The 18,396-nt window shown below is 57.9% G+C and overlaps 1 protein-coding gene across 6 annotated transcripts in view; it reads left to right on the top strand.

Moving 5' to 3' along the window:
• The first annotated feature begins 3,039 nt into the window (after positions 1 to 3,039).
• The window catches only part of KCNT1 (potassium sodium-activated channel subfamily T member 1), a 79,955-nt gene continuing 64,598 nt past the window's right edge, over positions 3,040 to 18,396 (top strand). For 2 of the 6 annotated variants that reach the window (XM_063409271.1, XM_063409267.1), the window contains exons 1-2: positions 3,042 to 5,233; positions 17,203 to 17,382. In XM_063409271.1, the coding sequence (XP_063265341.1) occupies positions 5,103 to 5,233; positions 17,203 to 17,382 (311 nt within the window). In that variant the 5' untranslated portion in view covers positions 3,042 to 5,102. Of the gene's footprint in view, positions 5,234 to 7,768; positions 7,860 to 17,202; positions 17,383 to 18,396 lie in introns of those variants that run through there. The other 4 variants (XM_063409270.1, XM_063409268.1, XM_063409273.1 and 1 more) reach the window with 4 other exon arrangements.

The following is an 18,396-nucleotide window of genomic DNA, read 5'->3' as shown; positions in this document are numbered from 1 at the left end:
ACCACAGGCACAGGGATGTAATGCTGTGAGCGACTTGAGCTGTCCTAAAGCTGTGAGTGTTCAGACTGAAGGATGCTTGGGTTTGATTTTTTGGGGAGCACATGTTTTGTCACACCCAAAGATGAAAGCAGGGCTGCCAGGAGGGTGGTGGGAGATGCTGTGGAGCAGGAGGAGCCCGGGGCAGGCAGTAGCTGCTGCAGGAGAGCAGCCGAACCTGCAGCTCCTTAAAATGTCTCCTAAAAAGTCTCCTGGCTTCCCTCCCAGTGCTGGGAACATTTGGATGGGGGAGCAGAGCCTGGCTTCCCTCGGTTCTGCTTGACTTCACTTTGTGAAAGTGCGAAGGCTTTGGATGATGCACCGTGCTCAGGAGATGGAGCAGGAGAGGGAGGATGGATGGCAGTGACGGGGAAAATCCAGTGAAAATTGGGTTTTCCAGTATGAATTCCTTCAAATGTGAGAGCTTGAGCTCAGCTTGCCCTGGCTGTCCTTCTGGGCAGGGTGGGCACCCCTCTCTGTGCCCACCGTGGTGCCCCTGCTCTCGGGCTCTTCCCCAAATCCAGGCTGGTTCCCACAGACAGGTTTGCAAATTTTCTGCCTCCTGGGACAGCTCAGAGCCCCTCTGTGGAACCCTCCTGGCACAGCATCCCTTTCCACAGGGCATCCCCTGTGCTCTCATGGATCCTCTTGTCTGATTCTCACCAGAGGTGCCCCTTTGTCACTCCTGTCTGTCCCCAGCTGTCCCCAGCCAGGATGCTCTGGCAACACGAAGCGCTCCCAGCTTTCAAAAGTGTTTTGGATGCTACACAAAGGATCCCCTTTATTCCAACCTGCCTTTTGCTGTTTCACCAGCACACACAGCCCTGAGAGCATGAGGGGCTGAGAAGGGACGAGTCTGGTTTTTAATAACAGCATCAGTTGCAATAAATAGAGATGGTTGTTTAGGTCTTAGTCACCTAATGGCAATGTTTGGGCTTGAAGACATGATTCAGCTCTTGCAGGCAGTTCTTCACCTCACGTTCTCCGTGGGGTTTGGGAAATGATGGAAGAAGAGGCTTTGTGAGAGTTCCTACAGTGTGTGTTTCACTTGTTATTTGATATTTAATGTCCCTTTGGGTGTTAAATAAAAGTAGAAAACTGAAAACCAAGCCAACAAACCTGAGCACTGACACAGCAGACGAACTGTGGCTCCCGACGTGCAGATGAAGGTGTCTTTGCTTCTGATTTAATGGCTCACTCGATGAGACTAAAACCATGGTTTTATAGCCAAGTTTCCTGCATTCTTCTTTGTGGTTTGCATACATCAGTCTAGGAGTTGCAGAGCCCTCTCCTTTTTTACGGTAGGTTTGATTATTCCTTCTTGAGATTAATGACAGCTTTGACAATTCCCTTCCTCTGTGTTCCTGGATAACGACAGCCTCAACCCCCTGTGTGTTCTGCAGTTCTGCACTCAGCCTTGGGAACGCTGGGTTAAACATGAGCTGAGTGGAAAGAGCATAAACCTGTGTGAAATGCTGAGCTGTGAGGCCACAGGGCCAAGAGGGTTCCCCAAGTGCTCTCCCTTCCAAGATGTCAATTTGACAGAAAAGTTGCTTATTTTGCAGTGGGCCAGAAGTTTCCTTTTGTTGTTAATTCTCAGATAGTGCCATGTGAGTTGCTTTTTCAATGCTTTTTTGGTGCTTTTTGCCTCGCTCTTCCATTCCCTGCAGGCTGCATTTGTGCCTGGCAAATGGAGATCCACATAAAATTCATTGGACACGCACAACATCCGCAGCGTCGGAGTCTCGGCTCAGGCTCTGCTTTGATTAAATTCAGTCCATGCTCCGACAACATTTCCAGCTGGGAGCAGATCTGGAGTCGCTGTTCCCGGCTCTGTGGCTGCTTTGCCCTGCACTGGGCATTTCTCCTGGGAGGAATTTTCAGCTGGAGCAGGAATTTTCAGCTGGAGTGTTTCTCCTGGGCACCTCCTTGCCCCGGGGTGATGGGGGTCCCTGCGTGATGCACCCGAAAAGGCAAAGCTTGCCCAAGGTCGTGGAGGGAGACAGGAGCTGGGTGCTGCTCCTGGGGCTTGAGTGAAGCTCCAGCCCATCCTCTCCAGGTGCTGGGTGGATCCAGCTGTGCTCCCGCAGGTGCCCCAGGGCTGGGGAGGGGCTGCAGCCCCCCAGGCATGGCCGAGCTCCCGCCGGTGGGGCTGGCCCCATTGCCCTCCTGGGTTATGGGGAGCTGGAGCAGGGCAGGGACCCCTGTGACACCAATCCTGGAGCCCTGCGGATTGCTGGACTCGCCGGTGTGCTCTGCAGAAGATGACTTTCTCTCGCCTCTGACTCATCCCACTGTTGCTTCCCACAGATTTATTTATTGTTCTCCTCCCAGAGGCAGAAACAGCGGAGCTGAGTCCCCGTGCCCTGTGCCAGGCCCCTCCTTGGGATCTGTGGAACAGCAGGGCCTTCCCCTGCACTCATCCCTGGGGCTTTGCCTTCCCCGGGGCCGTGCAGGACCCCCCGAGCTGCCCCCCAGCCTGGCTCTGCTCTGGGGGGCTGCTCACACACAGCACCAGCCCTGCAAACAGCACCAGCACCTCGGGGTGCTGCTCATTCCCTGCCCGGGCATGGAGCAGCCCCTCGGAGCGGGTGCTCTCCTGCTCTGGGGTGCAGCAGGAATGTCGGGGCGCTGAAGGGGCTCCCCAGCACAGCTGAGGGAATCCAGAGAACTGTCCTGTAGTAGGAGGTACATGAAATCCTTACTGATTGTACTTTGTGTCAATGTCTGCTGGGAAATGAGGACTCGTAACATCAATGGCATTTGGGGAGTGCTGCAGATGGAGGCAGGAAGGTTCTGCTCAGCCCCATGGCCTCAAAATTCTGAAGGATTCCTTTGCTGAGGGCACTGCCCTGCCTTCCCCTGCCTTCCCCCCTTGGCTTTGGGGGTGCAGGGAATTGCTCTGTGCTGGAGCTGGGAGCAGTTTCCAGGACAAGAGCTCTTCCCTCAGGTGAGATGCCACCAGGTTGCTGAGCTTGTCCCTGTGGTGGCCTGAGCAGCTGGGGTGGCACCAGTGCCAGGAGCAGGTGGAACCAGTCCCACTCTGCCGTTCAAACTGCAGCGTTTGGGTGGGGATGTTCTCTTCTTCTGGCTCTTTCTCTTTCATTTTTCACTTCTCTCTGTAGCATCTGACTGTAACCGTTTTAAATAATTCCTCCCCCGCGCCCGTGTTATCACCCAGCATGTCAACACGCTGCTGTGCCACCCACCCTCTCCTCCCGGAGCTGCGCCAGATAATGGCAGGCAATTAGTGAATGGAGAATAACCTCCCCACTTAAAAGCAGGATGGGTCGGGAAGCGTCACACGGGGAGCATTAATTGCTTTTCTCTCCAGTGACTCCTGGTGTAGGAGAGTCCATATGGAGAGAGAGGAGGAGGAAGAGATGCTGCGGGAGAAACAAACTCTCCCGTGCTGGAGAGGAGCGCAGAGCCCGGCGCATCCGAGCGGGGGCACTTCCCTCTGGATCCGGAGGCTGCGGCGCGGCGGGGGCCGCGGTGGATCCGTGCGCCGGTGGATGGCACGGGAGCGGCGGGTGCGGGGTGCCGGGGTGGGGCACCCCGGGACCGGGAGCTCGGAGAGAGAAACCAGAGAAACCAGAGAAACCAAAGCTGTGGGCGCAGCGCGACCCCGGCGTGGATGGTGTCACCTCCCCGCGGTGTGACTGGTGTCGGTGACAGGGAGCGCAGGGGCTGCGTGGCCACGGCAGGGAGCAGTTCCTTTTTGTTGGGGTGTCCTCTCACCCGTGCAGCTCCGGGTGCCACAGAATGGCACCACAGCGAGCTCCCGGCGCCCACTCAGCGGCCTGGGCTCGGAAAGAGAGACGAGAAAAGATGCAAAAAGGAGAGGAGTGTGCCCGAGCCGGGGCAGAGCCACCCCCGGCCCTGCTGCCCCACGGGGGTGCTCGGTGGGGCCCCGCTCCCTTTGCAGCCGCTCACACCTGGCCCCCTGCGAGGGGACACAGTTTTGGGACACTTCATATCACTACTGGTGGCACCTGCTGGCACCTGGCGCTGAGCTTGCAGGGGAGGGAAGGCACCTTGGAGCCCATCCCGTTAACCCTTTCCTGGAGGCAGCCGGCTCGTTTCCAGGCTGTCCCCGGGCTCGGGGCCATTCCCCAGCGGGGATTTGTTATTGCAGCAGGGCTCCCCCGGGAAGATCAACGCTCCCGGCCCGGCCGCGCAGCACGGCACAGGAATTCCCGGGGCTTGGCCGCGCTGTTTGCTTTCGGCACAACCCCGAGGCGCAGCGGCGCTTAACACAAATATTTGTGAGGGTAGTAGGGGGAAAAAAATCCAACCAAAAAAAAAAAGGAAATAAAAAAGAAAAGGAAAAAAAAATAGGAAAGGAAAGGAAAGGAAAGGAAAGGAAAGGAAAGGAAAGGAAAGGAAAGGAAAGGAAAGGAAAGGAAAGGAAAGGAAAGGAAAGGAAAGGAAAGGAAAGGAAAGGAAAGGAAAGGAAAGGAAAGGAAAGGAAAGGAAAGGAAAGGAAAAAGGGAAAGAGAGGAGAAAGGAAAGGGAAAGGGGAAATCATAGGGGAAATATAGGGGAAAAGGAGAGAAAAAAGGAAAGGAAAAAGGAATAAAGAAAACAAGCCACCCAAAGGTGTCGCTGACAGAGGCCAGAGGCGAAGGGGCGCGGACCGCGGGGGGGTCACCGGCTGCTGCCCCAGCCCGGGGGCCGCGGGGGCCGGGGCGAGGCCGGCGGGGGCAGCTCCGGGGAGGAGGGAGCGCGGCCGCCGGTGCGCGCTGGGCGGAGCCCGGCCCCGCCCGGTGCCGCCCCGCGCATCCCGCGCATCCCGCGCATCCCGCACCTGTTGCCGCCCGCTCCCCGCGGTGCCGCCCGGCCCCGCCATGCGGAGCTCCCGAGCGGCCCGCGGGCTGCCGCGGCGGCGGCCGCGGGGCGCGCCGTGATGGGCGGCGGGCAGCGGCCCCGGCAGCGGCCCCGGCAGCGGGACGGCGGCGCTGGCTCTGCCCGCGGCCGGCAGCCCCCGGCCCGCGCCCCCGGCAGCGCGGGGCGCCCATGCTCGGCCCCGCCTCGCCGCTCCGGGCCCCCGCGCCGCCGCGCCGATGCCGTTCTCGGGCGAGGAGCGGAGCCTGCAGGGGATCTACAAACCGGCGGGGCCGGCGGAGGGGCGGCCGGTGTGCTCCGAGTGCTACACCAACAGCTCCTTCGTCTACGACGATGGCAGCGCGCACAGGTACCGGGGCTGCGGGGCTGGGCAGGGGCCCCGGGGCTGCCGTCGCGGGGAACCGCGGGGCTGCTGGAGCGCGGAGCTGCCGGTGCAGCCGGAGGAGCCCCTTCCCCTCTCGGGGTAGGACCCCCGTCCCACCTCCCCACCGCTCTCTCCGTGCCCCGAGCCTGGAGGAAAGTTTCTGCGGCGCCTCCAGGTCTGGCCGGGTCCCTGCGGATGCCCCCGTGGGCTCAGCAGCTCGGGAATGGCAGTCGGAGCTGTCTGTGTACGGGGAGGGGGCGCTTGGGGTCCCCCGAGCAGTCACAGCCCGCATGGGGAGGGGTCGTGGGACCCCTCTGTGAGCCCAGCACGGAGCGGGGCTGTGCTCCGGGCTGTGAGGGTGAGGCAGCGCTGGGCTGAGCTGGGAGCCACCCCAAAGCCAAGGGGCTAAAACACACCCCAGGAAAAAGCTGCATTCCCGTAGGTGCTGCCCAGCCCCTGCTCCGTTTTTGGCTGGTTTTATGGCCAAGTTACAATGTCCAGTGCGAGGGAGGGGCTGCTGTGTGGAGGGGAAGAGCTGCTTGAGATGAGGAGGACCCAGTGCCACCATCCTCTTGTGCCTGGCAGCAGCACCTGTTTCTCACAAGTGGCCCTTGCTGAAGTATCCCAGATTTTCCTGAAAAATGCTGTGTACTATTATTGTTCTGGTTAAATTTACTGGTGTGGCTCTGCTGACTGCCACACTCACTAAATGCCAGCTGAAGTGTGCAGATGGGTTGTGTGTATCAACCCGTGCTTGGCAGACCTTAGCTAGGTTTGTGCCCTGGGCTGCCCAGCTGGGATTTTCTATGCCTTCATTTGCTTGCCATGATTTAGGAAAATGACCTTTTATTCCTAAAAACCTAAATGAAAAGAGAAGAAACGGTCTGTTCTTCAACTCTCAGTACATTGCCACTGAGTGGGTGATTAATAAAACCCCTGAATATTGTTTTTTAGGGTTAAGATCCTCATTATTCCCTTCTCTCTGTCACTGACAGTGTCTGATGCATCCAAGGCTCCGTGGTGCCTCAGGACCCCCAGCTCTGGATAACACCAGAGGTTACTTTGGCAGGGTGGCTGCAGGGCACAGAGCCTTCCCCAAACCCCAGACTGCCTCATTTTGCAGCTGTGCTTGGTGTGTGTGCAGAAATGACACCTTGAGGAGGTGCTTGTGTCTGTGAAGATCAGGGATCGGGGTCCCAGAGGTTTCAAACTCCAACCCTGAGGGAAGATGAGGAGCTGCTCTCATTACTGTCCCTGCCAGCCCTGCCCGAGGTCATTTATCCTCATCTCACACAGTACAAAATCCTCGCCCGAAGATCCTCCTGCCTGTCTCTTTCAATCTGGACAGAGGAACTTTGTTTCCTAATTATTGTTCTGCAGCTGGCTGTGTTTCTAACCCCCTCAGGCTGCGGAGAGGTTGAAATGCCATTGCTTTCCTGGCTTGTCTTGCCTGCCCTTGTGCTCAGCCCTTTGCTGCCCTTCTGGAGATATTAAACAAGCTGCCTGGAGCCTCGGGGCTGCGCACATTCCCCAGCTCGGAGCAGACCGGTGTCTAATGCACTTTTCCAGACTGATCCTCTGAGGGAGCAGAAAGGGATTGTTACAGACAGGCTAAAGAGAAAGGGCAGGAGCAGGCAGTGAGCCCCATTAGAGGGTCCCAGGGGGCCCCTGGCTGATTTGCTGTTTGCTTTCCTCCTCTGCAGCTTGGGCTGGGGTGCAAATCCTGCCAGGGGACGATCACCACCTTTAACCACCGCTGTCTCCTGGCCTCTGCCTGGAGCAGTTCCCCCTCTCCTCCCTGGGTTTCCCCTCTCTCCAGGCTGCTGTGGGGTTTGTGCTCAGCAGTCCAACGCCACCTCCTTGTCCCCCTCTGTGCTTCCAGGGTGGGTGTGATGGCAGAGCTGTCACCAGAGGTGTGTGAGGGGCGTGGGACCCAGGGCAGAACAGCGAAGCTGTAGAACACATCCACTGAACCTTCAGCTGGGCTGACCTCACTGAAATAAATGGGAAACTCAATTATCCCTTCGCTTAGCAAATCTAGAGCTGGCTTAAAGGCTGTTAAAGAGAAATTCCATCTTCTCTGTTTCCTGAATGTGGAGATGTGTGAGGAAATTCATGTGAGCTTCCTCCTGGCCCTCTTTATAAGGGGACGGTCTCGAAAGTCCCTCCCAGGTGGGAAGCAAAGGGTTAACTGTAAAAGCACTTGAGAGTTTATTTGGAGAGTAAATACACATTTCTGGCACCCAGAGGGTACAAAAGAGCCTAAATTTCACTCTCCTACCTCGTGGGAAATCTGGGCAAATGTTTGCACAGGGCTGCAGCTTCGGGGAGCTCAGGGTTCCCTCGTCCCCCGCCTTGCCCATGTAAGGGCACCGCGGGCACGGTGATGGATGAGCGGCCAGATGGAAGCACTCACACAAAAATATCCTGCCCGAGCCAGCGGCAGAGGCAGGGACGGGCGGGAGGAGGCTCGGATTTCCCATCCCTGCCTCCCGCTCCCATGGCTCGCCCGAGAAGGGAAGGCTGGAGGAAGGCGGCGTGCACAGGGATACCTGGAGCGGCTGCTTAGGAGGGTCACGGCTCTGTGTTAGACGCACGTGGCTTTTCTCAGGTCGGCTCTGAACGGCTCTTTTTGGGGGATCCGGGTGGCTGCTGCTGTTTGAAGCCCGTGGGAGCGGGGATTTGGGTGCTGTGCCAAGGTTTGGGAGTGGGGTGTGGAGGGAAGGTGGGTCCCAGGTGAGGCTGGGGGCTGGACAGCAGCAGCCTGCCACACTCGGGATGTTCCTGTGGAATGTCAGCTCCAGGGGCTGCGTTTGGCAGGGGCAGTGCTCAATCCCACCTGGCTGGGAGGCCAGGACTAGAAATCTCAGCGAGGTTTGGAGCAGTGGCAGCCAGGTTAAAAATGCCCATTGGCACCTTCTGGTTAAAGCATCCGCCTGAGTCCAAAGGCAGGAGAAATTTAAAAAAAGCATTGATTAAACAGGATTCTTGCTAAGTGTGAGCACTCAGTCAAGCCCAGGATGGCTCTGCCACGGCTTCTCCTGGTGATCTTCAGATGAATCCAAGGAGCTGTCTCAGTTCAGCACGAGGGTGGTCCCTGCAGCTGACAGCCCGTTGTTGTCTCTGAAGTTTTCAGTTTTCTGGAAATGAATGAGAAGATGCTTCTTTGGCAGAGCTCTCACTGAACCAGACTCTGCAGCTGATTAGTAATCGGTTCCTCCAGGCAAGATCACGAGCCTGGACATTTATCAGCTTCCAGAAAATCAGCCTTGTGGACTGCAACAACTGCTGCCTTGGCTGCCCGTGGGCATCCGGGCCTTGTTCCTGGAGAAACTGCAAAGGGGAGCCATAAAACCACAGGGCCAAACATCCTGTGTTTTCAGGGTGTTTATGGAGCAGAGAGAAGATAGAATTCTGCTCTTGTTTTCCTCAGATGGTCAGGAAAGGGGAGTGGGAGGCTCTGGACTGCTGCAGGGCAGCACCCACCAGCACTCCTGGCTCAGAGGGAGGAGGTTTGGGAGCCTTCCCCACTATTCTGTTCATGAAAGGCCCCCAGGGTGCTGAACGTCCCCTCAGGAGCTGCCCTTGGGCTCTGGTATCACCCTTGGCTGGAGAACAGCAAAGTAGGTCACTGCCTGTGCTCAGGGCTCTTTCTGCTCTGCAAAAATATTTACAGCATCTATTTGAATCCTCCCAGTCCTCCTGCAGCGACCTCTCCCTGACCCCCACGCCTGTCCCCGAGTGCTGCACGCAATTTGTTTTGGAGGCTGTGAAGGTTTCTCTTGCATCCCTGCCAGGCTGGGCCGGAGGGTGGAACATCTCATTCATCCTTCTCATGAATAAAGCCAGGCCCAGAGCCAGCCCAGCTCTGAGCACAGGTGCCCTTTGGAAGTGCCTGGGGACAGAAACTGCAGGAGGGAAAGTTTGGATGGGATCTTAGGGAGAAACCCTCCCCTGTGAGGGTGGGCAGGCCCTGGCACAGGGTGCACAGAGCAGCTGTGGCTGCCCCTGGGTCCCTGGAAGTGCCCAAAACCAGGCTGGACAGGGCTTGGAGCAGCCTGGGACAGTGGGAAATGTCCCTGCCCATGGGAGTGAGGTGGGATTTAGGGTCCTTTCCAACCCAAACTGTTGTGTGTCTCCATGGCAGGGATGGAGGGCAGGACAGAGCAGCCCTTCCCAGGGCGGGAGGTTTGTACCAGGGGCTTCCCCAGCCTGGATGGATGCTTCCCTGGGGATTCCCCTGCTCCCTCCTGAATCCTTGGGTACTTTTTGCTTCCACAGGAGGATGGGAGTTCTGTGATGCTGCTGCTCCTTTGAGCTGCTGCCCTGTGATTTCCCTGTGCTCCTGCAGCTCCTGTGATGTTCCTGCTCCCTGGTGGTCCTCTCTGATTTTATCTGCTTTTCATTGCATCTCTTTCCAGGCTAAAGACTCCTCCTGATCTATTTGGCCTCGCCTTGCACAAAGCCCTTTATACCCCACAGTTATCTCTGGTGCCTTCTCTGTGCTGTTCCAGCTCTGAGGAGGGGAGCCAGAAGTGTGTGTGACTCCATGGTGGGCTTATCTGGAATAAATTCCTTCCCTGATATCTGGGCTTTTGACCACCACTGGGAGCTGCTGGCTTTGTGGCACCGTCTGCTGTGACTCTGGCTCTTTTCTGAGTGCTGATCTGCAAACCCCCTCGTGCCTGTGCAGGATGATTGCCCCCTTCTCTCTCTGGATCAGCTGGAATTTATTGATGCTAATTTTTGTCTGACATTTTAGCACCAGGTCGGGCAGTGCCACGAGATCTTCCTGTTTACAGTCTGGTCTTGGTTTCTGCGCTGGATAATTTGCAGTCATCCCCATCCCTTCTGGAGCCCTGCAGTAGTGCAGAGCCCTGTGGGGCCCCACTGATGTTTTCTTCAGCATTCTCCTTCTGTCTCCTGCTTTCCAACCCAGGAGACATCTCCCCTTCATCCCATCACATCCCTTTGTGTTGACAAACCTGCCTCTGGGGGTTTATTTCGGCAAGACTTTGTATTTTTGAACAGTGTGAGAAGATTCTTCCTCCTCCTACGTCCCTCTATTATCTTCTGCTGCCGTAGCAGGGACTGTTCTGCAGGAGTCTGGAGCATAAAGAAGTTTTTTTCTCCGTGCTCCAACCCTTGCTGCTCGTAGCAGCTTGGGGCTGGGCAGAAGGGAGGATTTTCCCAGCAGTTTATTAGCAAGAATTAGCACTTTCACGATCTTGCAGCCTTTTTATTTTCACATGAGCCTGAAAGCTTCTTGGCAGTGACAAACGTGGCAGAGGATGTAACAGCTTGGGGTGCAGGGGAGTGAGACATGGCCAGGATTGTGTCCCTTGGGATATCACAGACACAGGCAGGAGTGGAGGGCTGGCCACTGGCTCTCCAGGAACAGCTCTGGAGGCTGTGGCAAGGAATTGTTCTCTTTTTGGTCTAATGATCTGTTTAGGTTTAGGATTTGTGGTGGTTGGTGTGAATCGTGAGCCTGGTGTTATCTTGTGTGCTGTCATTAAAGCCTGGGTGATTTTCCTGGGATTTGGTGTGCACAGCCTCCAAATTCCCGGTGGGACAGGCAGGGCCTCACCCCCAGGGATTGTTTCTCCAGTCCTGGTTGCTTCGTTTCTTGAGCACTGCGGTTGATTCAGCTTTTAAAATAATTTCTGTGTGCTCCCAGGCCACCCCCCAAACCCAGCACTGAGACAGGCAGAAAAAGGGGTGACGTCCTTGCTGGGAAAGGCTGGACACTGCGGGAAACCTCCTCAGCAGGGACGGGGCCTGAGGAGTCCAGAAATAGCCCTGAGGTGGCTGAGTCAGGGGTTTCTGGCAGGGTTGGTGCCCTTGGCTCTGCAGGCTGAGCGTGGCTCGGGTCCTGCCCCTCTCCGGGGTGGTTGCAGGGTGAGGGGCTGGGTCAGGGGCTGGCAGTGACCCCTCGGGGCCCAGGGACACGGGGAGGGGACACAGCTGTGTCCTGAGGCAGCCTCGGTACCTTGTGCTGCCAGCCATCAGCCGGGCTCATTTGCATTTCATTTGCATATATGCACAGTAGCACGGACTGGTTGCAAATCACAGAATCACAGAAGGGTTTGGGCTGAAGGAACCTGGAAAATCACCCAGTTCCACCCCCCTGCCACGGGTGGGGATCCTCCCAAGGACCAGGGGGCTCAGGTGGGCTCCACCAGCCCTTGCACTGTTCCAGGTTGGTTTTTTCATATTACAGAGATGAGGAGACCCCAGCCCAGGCCTGAGGAGTGGGAGCTGCCCCCACAACCTGCCAGGAGCCCTGGGTGTGCTTTCCCTGCCTCCTTTTCCCCGGTGTTATTTGGGCTTTGCAGTCACCAGGGACATCAGCGTGGCTTGTTTGCCTTTGTGCCTGGATGCTCTGGAAAAAGGGGATGGCTGTGCCTCACTCCCACTGGATCTCTCCCCCCTGGGAGGGCCAGCAATGGAAAATGTCACTGGGGCTGGGGGTGCTGAGCTGCCTCTGCCACTCCACGCGCTGCTGTGGGATAAGAGAGAGGGAAAAGCTTCTCCGTGGGGCTGTGCCTCCTGTGAGCTCTCCCCTGCCACACAAAACACTGGCCAGAAGGGATGGGGAGCTGTGGGGCTCAGCTGGTGATGCAGGGCTGTCTCACAAGAAAAGTGGCTCTGGACCTGGAAGGTACAATTTCTACTTTTATCTTCTAGAAAATAGCATTTGCCAGCAGGGGAAAGGCTTGTGGAGCTTTGCACTGACTCACTCTTCCTGTTCTTTTTCCACGTGGAGCTTGGCACTGACTCACTCTTCCTGTTCATTTTCCACGTGAAACACACAAAATGCTAATTTCCCCGTGAAGCCTGCGGTGTTAAATTGCCGGTGCTTGTTGGAAGCGAAGCGAGGGTTGGATTTGTCACAGGGCTCAGCAGCTCTGAGCAGCAGCAGCTCCTGACGTGGACAGTCCAGCTGCTCCTAGAAATGGGAATTTGGATGCAGGGATTTAATCTGAGGGACTGAACACCTCGTATCCTGTGAGTGTGAGGATACAGAGATGTGTGAGTGCGTGTTCTCCAGCTGGGGTACCACAACCAGCACTTGAGCCAAAGCTGCTCAGGCTACGTGGGAATAATGACTTGGGTGTTGGGATGGGCCTGTTCACATCCCTCAGAGCTCCCTAAACTCTTTGAATCGAAAAGAATAAACCCACAACCATGGTAGGAGTGCTGGTACCTCAGTGAGTGACCCTGAGTCACTGGAAGACCTCTGGGGAGGGACAGGGGACAGTGGGATGAGAATCAGGGGCTCCTCCTCAACAAGCCAAGAAAATCAACAGCGACCTGGCTGCTGCCCACAGAGAGAGGAGGTGCTGGCAGCTCTGAAATGAGCACCCCAACCCTTCCATGGGGATGTCCCTGCAGGGCTGGGGTGGGAGGGACAGTGCCAGGGCAGGGGGAGGCTGTGCTGGTGCGTGTGGTGGGACGTGTGCTCACCCACACACGTGTGCTCACCCACACACGTGTGCAGAGCTCTGCCTTCCCTCCCTGCCCGGTCCTTGCCCTCTCCTCCTGTGCTGTGCCAGCCTTGCCACCCCTGCGTGCCAAAGGCGGTGCCAGCCCTGCTGCAGTGGCTGTGAGGGAGGGACGTGCTGCCTCCCAGCCTGGCTCTGGGGACCAAACTGTGTCCCCAGGCCATTGGGAGACCCCGCAGGGATGTCACTCAGAGGGGAAAAAAAAACCCAAACCAGCAAGAGAGGGGAGAACAACTGTAACCTGGTAACCAGAAGAGCTGTGGGAGGAGAAACAAACACGAGATGATTGTATATATTTAAATAGCTATAGGAAAAGAAAGGGCAGCCTTTCCTGTGGGGCTTGGTTCCCTGCAGAGGCTCAGGGAGCCTGGTGGTGGCTGGGCTTGCTGAGGACGGGCCAGGATGCAGGAACAGACCCTGGTTTCAGCCAGGGATTGTCCTTTCCATGCCCTTAGAGGTGCCAGGAGTCACAGCAGCAGCTGCCTGCGGTCTTGCAGGTCTCCCAAAACGTCGGGAGAAGTGGCTTTGCCTGGGGAGGGGACGCTGGTGTTGGACACGAGGTGCTGGCTTTCCTGGCGGCACACCCAGGCTCCCTGGCCATGCTCCTGGGGGAAGGATGGACTCAGAACAGATGGCTGCCAGCAGGACCTTGTGCCTCTGGCTGCTTTTGCAGCTTGGAGTGGGAGAGGAGAGGTCTAGACTGGAGGTTATACAAGAACTTGCCCCAAATATGGATTCACCTGTTTTGTTTGCACACCCCAGCCCTCAGAAAGAGCAGAGGGATCCTCCAATAACTTTTGGTGCTGGCAGAGCAGAGGGGTCACTGAGAGCTCTGGAGCTCCTGAGGGTGCCTGGCAGGCCTGGGCAGTTCCAGCACACGGCAGGGTGGGTCTGTGGGTCTGTGGTGACCCACAGGGGCTGGGACTGCTCTGTGGTGGGAGCAGGAAGATGCTCTGCGGTTTTTGCGGTGTGCAGTGTGCCAGGCAGCAGAGGAGGAACCCGGGTTGTATCCTTCCTCTTCTTTGACAGACACAGCTAAAAATAGTGATGGAAATCCTAATATTCACTACAAGAAGCTCCCTGGCTGTGGGTTTTCCTCTGAGGCAGAGCTGCCTGTCGGATCTGAGGAGCTCCGGACGGCAGTGGCACTGCAGAGCCACGCTGAGCCCTGCTGGCTCTCCCTGGTTTTGTGCAGCATTTCCAGCCCAGGGCGTGGTGCTGGCGGCAGCGGGGCTCCCCTGGCTGTCCCAGGTGGAACCAGGACCTGGCTGGGCCCAGCCCATCCCAGGAAAGGATGGAAGGAGCCCAGGGCAGAGGCTGGGCTGGGCTGGGCACGGGTGGGTCTGGCTGTGCTTTAAGGGGAGCAGCAGGGTCTGGCCTGGTCCCAGCCCCAGCGCTCCCAGGAGGATGAGCAGGGCTGTGCCCCCTCCCCATGGCTGCGGGGAGCTGCCCAGCCTGGGAGAGGCAGGAGAAAGTGGAAGAGTGTCGAGGTTTCCATATGCTGATCGCAGCAGGCTTTTTTAGTGGTACATGGTTCTGGAGGAAGGAAGGAAAGGGATGATAAAAATAAAGCTGCAGATCTGTATTTAGCTGGAAACCACTCCAGGATTATTTTTTTTTTTTCGGTAGTATTTGAAGACTATGCAATAAATCAGCTTGTTCATGAATTTTTTATTTTGTACCACTACAGCTTTGATGGAGTAGCCAGGTTGCTGTGGCGTTTCCATAGCTCAGGATTCCTGTGGTAGGGAGGAGAGGTTGTAAATCCTCTGTGCCAGTGTCAGGAGATCTGATCAGGAGCACTTTTGTCTAAGACATGGGTGTGCAACATCTCAAAGTCACTGTGATAACGACATTTTAACAAACAAGTGAATGCAGTATTTCTCGTAGTGAGGCTTCATCCAGAATAAAGAAATGTGCCAAAATTTTAAAATTCTGAATGATTTTGTATGCAGGAATAAGAGAAAATACATTCAAAGTGTAGCTGCTACTGCCAATGGGAGAAGAAACTCAGATGCAAATAGCACAAATTGCGTTTCCAGAGCTACTGATAAAATTGGATTTTACTACAATTTCTAAATGCTGACAGAGGACAGTGGTAAATATTTGCTTTGTTTCATGATCTGACACACAATCTGAGGCTAGGAGAGATGGATTAATTGAATTAGAAAAGAACCATGTGGAATTAAAAAAAAATCAGCACTTAAAACCCAAAAGAGGAGAGTTTGATATCCAGGAGAAGGGCTGGGAGTAGCTGTGAGCACCCACAGCTCCCAGAGGGCGCAGGACAAGGATGGCCCTGCCTGCCCAGACCCACGGGAGCCGTGGAGTGTCGGACAGGATGGGTAGAGGTGCCCTTTCCACATGGCAGGCAGTGTGTCCACAGCAGCCTGGGCCTCTCCTCCAGGAGAGGAAACCAGGTGCTCCTTTGAACAGACTCTTCATAATCACTGGGGAGCACTGGGTGTGACAGTCCCCTTCAAACAAAGTCATCATCACCCCCATTTGGAGCCAGGCTCCCCGCTTCAAACCACGGTCATAACGAGACAGTGGATGATTTTTAAAGATGGCATTTCCTCACGCTGAAATCTGAGTTCCAGAATGCTGTCCTGATGGCCTAGAAACAGCGTGCCTCTGGCCTAATTTATCACAGTTAAGCTCGAAGAGGAAAGACTTAGTTGTGGCTTTCTTTTTTCTTTTTTTTTGTGCTTAATGTCAGATCCTCCTTCGCAACATGAGCTAGAGGTGGTCAGCAAACGTCAGCGCTCGTATCGGTTGATCCGGAGGGAGTGCTTGAGTTTTGACAGGAGCTTGGCTTGATTTATCTTAAAGACCAAGTTTTGGATCAATGAGTAGCACGGAATAACCTCCCTGGTGCCCGGGGCCCTGCACAGACGCATTAGTCAGTGCAGAGCCTTGGCTGCGCTGTGCAGATGGCAGCTAAAAGGAACCAAAAGCTCTGTGGGGGGACAGAATTAAGTGGCAAATAACATCAGTGAGAACCATCTGAGGCTGCGTTGTCTTCTGGGGCTGTGTTCAGCAGAAATGCTGCACGCCGCCTGCTCTTCTGGAAACTCGGGAGCAGGACTGTGGAATCAGCTGGGAGCTGATTTACAGGGCAGTGAGTTGTTAAAGACAGGAGATGATCTGAGGAGCCTCAGTTCCCATCCCTGTGGCAGATCCCGGGGTGTGTGCTCGGTGCCACTTCAGCATCCAGCTGCTGGAAGCTCTCCTGCCTGTCTTTACCCTGTGCAGGCTGTGCTGGAAGCTGTGGGAAGCTGCTGGGGGTGAGCTGGAGAGGCTTTGGATGAGGCTCTTGGAAGTACACGAGGCAGGAGCTGGAGTCTTTCAGCTCTTTGCTGCCTCACACTCCAGAGTTACATGTGAGGGACATCGGCTCAGAGGCACCACTTCTCTTCCAAGCCCTCCCTGCCCTCCCTTTTCCCACAGAGAGTCTGAAATTGGTGCTCCTGTCATGGTGTGGGTGAGCTTCACTGATGAATCCGAACCAGAGGGGATCAGGACCCGGGGTGCTGCCTCTGGGCTCTCTGCAGTGAGAGGCTCTGCTGCTCTGTGAAGTCTCAGTTTAACCCCAAGCTGCTGTGGCGGGTGGCTGGAGCTGGCGTGGACAGCGGGGGCGTGCCCACGTTCTGGCTGAGAAATGTGCTCTGAGAAAAGAGACCAAAGGAAGCCCTCAGCTCTCCAAAATCACCCTCTGAGAGCTGGTAGGGTTTGGTCTCCTCTCTGAGTGCAGTGGCCACAGGCAGCTGCCTCTGAGCCATCACCTTGTGTCTCTCCCCCAGGCCCGATGGGAGCCTCGGGTGTGCCGAGGGAGGGGTGATGTATCCTCCTGGCCACCACGCTTGGCAGCTGGACAGGCGCCTGAGTCATCAGCCTTCGCGGTTTCTCATTTAATCCTGGGGTTGTTCGGATGATTTAAGTGCCAGCAGTCCAGAGAGGAGGTTGTGCTTCTGCTTCCAGCACTGTTGTGGATCCATCGCCTGCCTTGCCTCCCTCCCATCCCTACTTTTGGTTGCGGGAGGAGGCTGGGGGTGGATCTGGGTTTGGCCGCCAGCTCTCCCGATGATCTTGCGAGCAGTTTGATTTCCTCCCGGCGATCGGGCTTTTCCATTGGCTCCTCTTGCTCTCCGTCCTTCTCCTGCCGAGCAGCAAATGTCCTGTGCCCGGCGCCGCTCCGCGGGGCGCTCCGGGGGACCCTGCCCAGCCCACCGGCCGCTCTCCTGAGCCCCCCGAGCCACCCATGCCCCCGGGGGGAGCGCTCTGCCGGGGGGGCACGGCCGCCTGCCCCGCAATGTAATCGCGGCCGGGGGGTGCGGGTGGCGCGGGGCCGGCCCCGGAGGAGGCGCTGGGGCGGGCGGCGGGGGCGGGCAGGGCAGGGCTCCCCCCTTCGCCCCCCCATTGCCGCTGTCCCCTTCCCTCCCGCAGGCTCTCGTCGCCCGGCGGCTGCGGCGGCGGGGACGGCGGCGGGAGCCGCAAGAGCGGGGTCATTCTGGACATCGCCTCCCTGAAGATGACGGAGCTGGAGTCCGAGGTGCTGCCGCTGCCGCCCCGGTACCGCTTCCGCGATCTGCTGCTGGGGGACCAGTCCTTCCAGAGCGACGACAGGTTCGGGGCGCACGGCGGGGACAGCGGGGCGGAAGGCGCGGGGACAGCCACCCGCCCGGAGGGACAGCGGACCTGGGAGGCTGCCCGAGGATGGGGACAACACCCGGGGTGGGGGAGGGACGCGCCTGGGACCCTCCGGGACCCCCCCTGCGGCGGGAGGGGACGCGGAGCTCTCCGCGGTGCTGCCCCCGCGGGCGCGGAGCCGGAGCCGCCGGGCGCGGAGCTCTCCGCGGTGCTGAGGTGAGGGCAGGAGGGCTCGGGGGGCCCCGGGGTGCTCGGAGCCCTCCACAGTGCTGGTGTGAGGGCAGGAGGGTGAGGGGGGCCCGGGGGTGCTCGGAGCTCTCTGCGGTGCTCAGGTGAGGGGCCCCGGGGTGCTCGGAGCTCTCCCCGGTGCTCAGGTGAGGGGGGCCCGGGGGTGCTCGGAGCTCTCCCCGGTGCTCAGGTGAGGGGGGCCCGGGGGTGCTCGGAGCTCTCCCCGGTGCTCAGGTGAGGGGGCCCGGGGGTGCTCGGAGCTCTCCCCGGTGCTCAGGTGAGGGGCCCCGGGGTGCTCGGAGCTCTCCGCGGGCACTGGGATGTGCCGGAGGACCCCGTGGCGTGCGGGAGCGCTGGGATGTGCGGCTGTGCAGCGGGTGGAGGCCGCGGGAGCCTCGGGGAGCACCCCTGGGTGCTCCAGGGCGCTGGGTGTGCTGGGCCAGAGGCTCGGAGCCGTGTGGGCGGCTGGCTGCGCCCTGGGGTCCCATCCGGGGCTGGCGAGCAGGAGGAGGGGGCGATGTCTGGCAGAGGTGTGGGACTCCCTGTGGCACCGTGTGTGGAGTCTGGGCTGACGAGCATTGATTGAGGAGGGACGGCCCCTCCAGGCTGTGCTGGGACGCGGTGCTGGCAGCAGGGTGACTCTGAAGGGCTGCCGGGGTTGTGGCGCTGCTCTCCCTTCGCTGTGCTGAGCACAGGAACGGCCTTCATGAGCTGAGCTCTGCCTGCTGCTCCTGCCTGCCTGGGATTCATCCCCAGGCTGGG

The sequence above is a fragment of the Prinia subflava genome, chromosome 12, assembly GCF_021018805.1.
Source record: "Prinia subflava isolate CZ2003 ecotype Zambia chromosome 12, Cam_Psub_1.2, whole genome shotgun sequence".
Taxonomy (NCBI): domain Eukaryota; kingdom Metazoa; phylum Chordata; class Aves; order Passeriformes; family Cisticolidae; genus Prinia; species Prinia subflava.
This window is presented reverse-complemented; position numbering and strand designations above follow the sequence as displayed.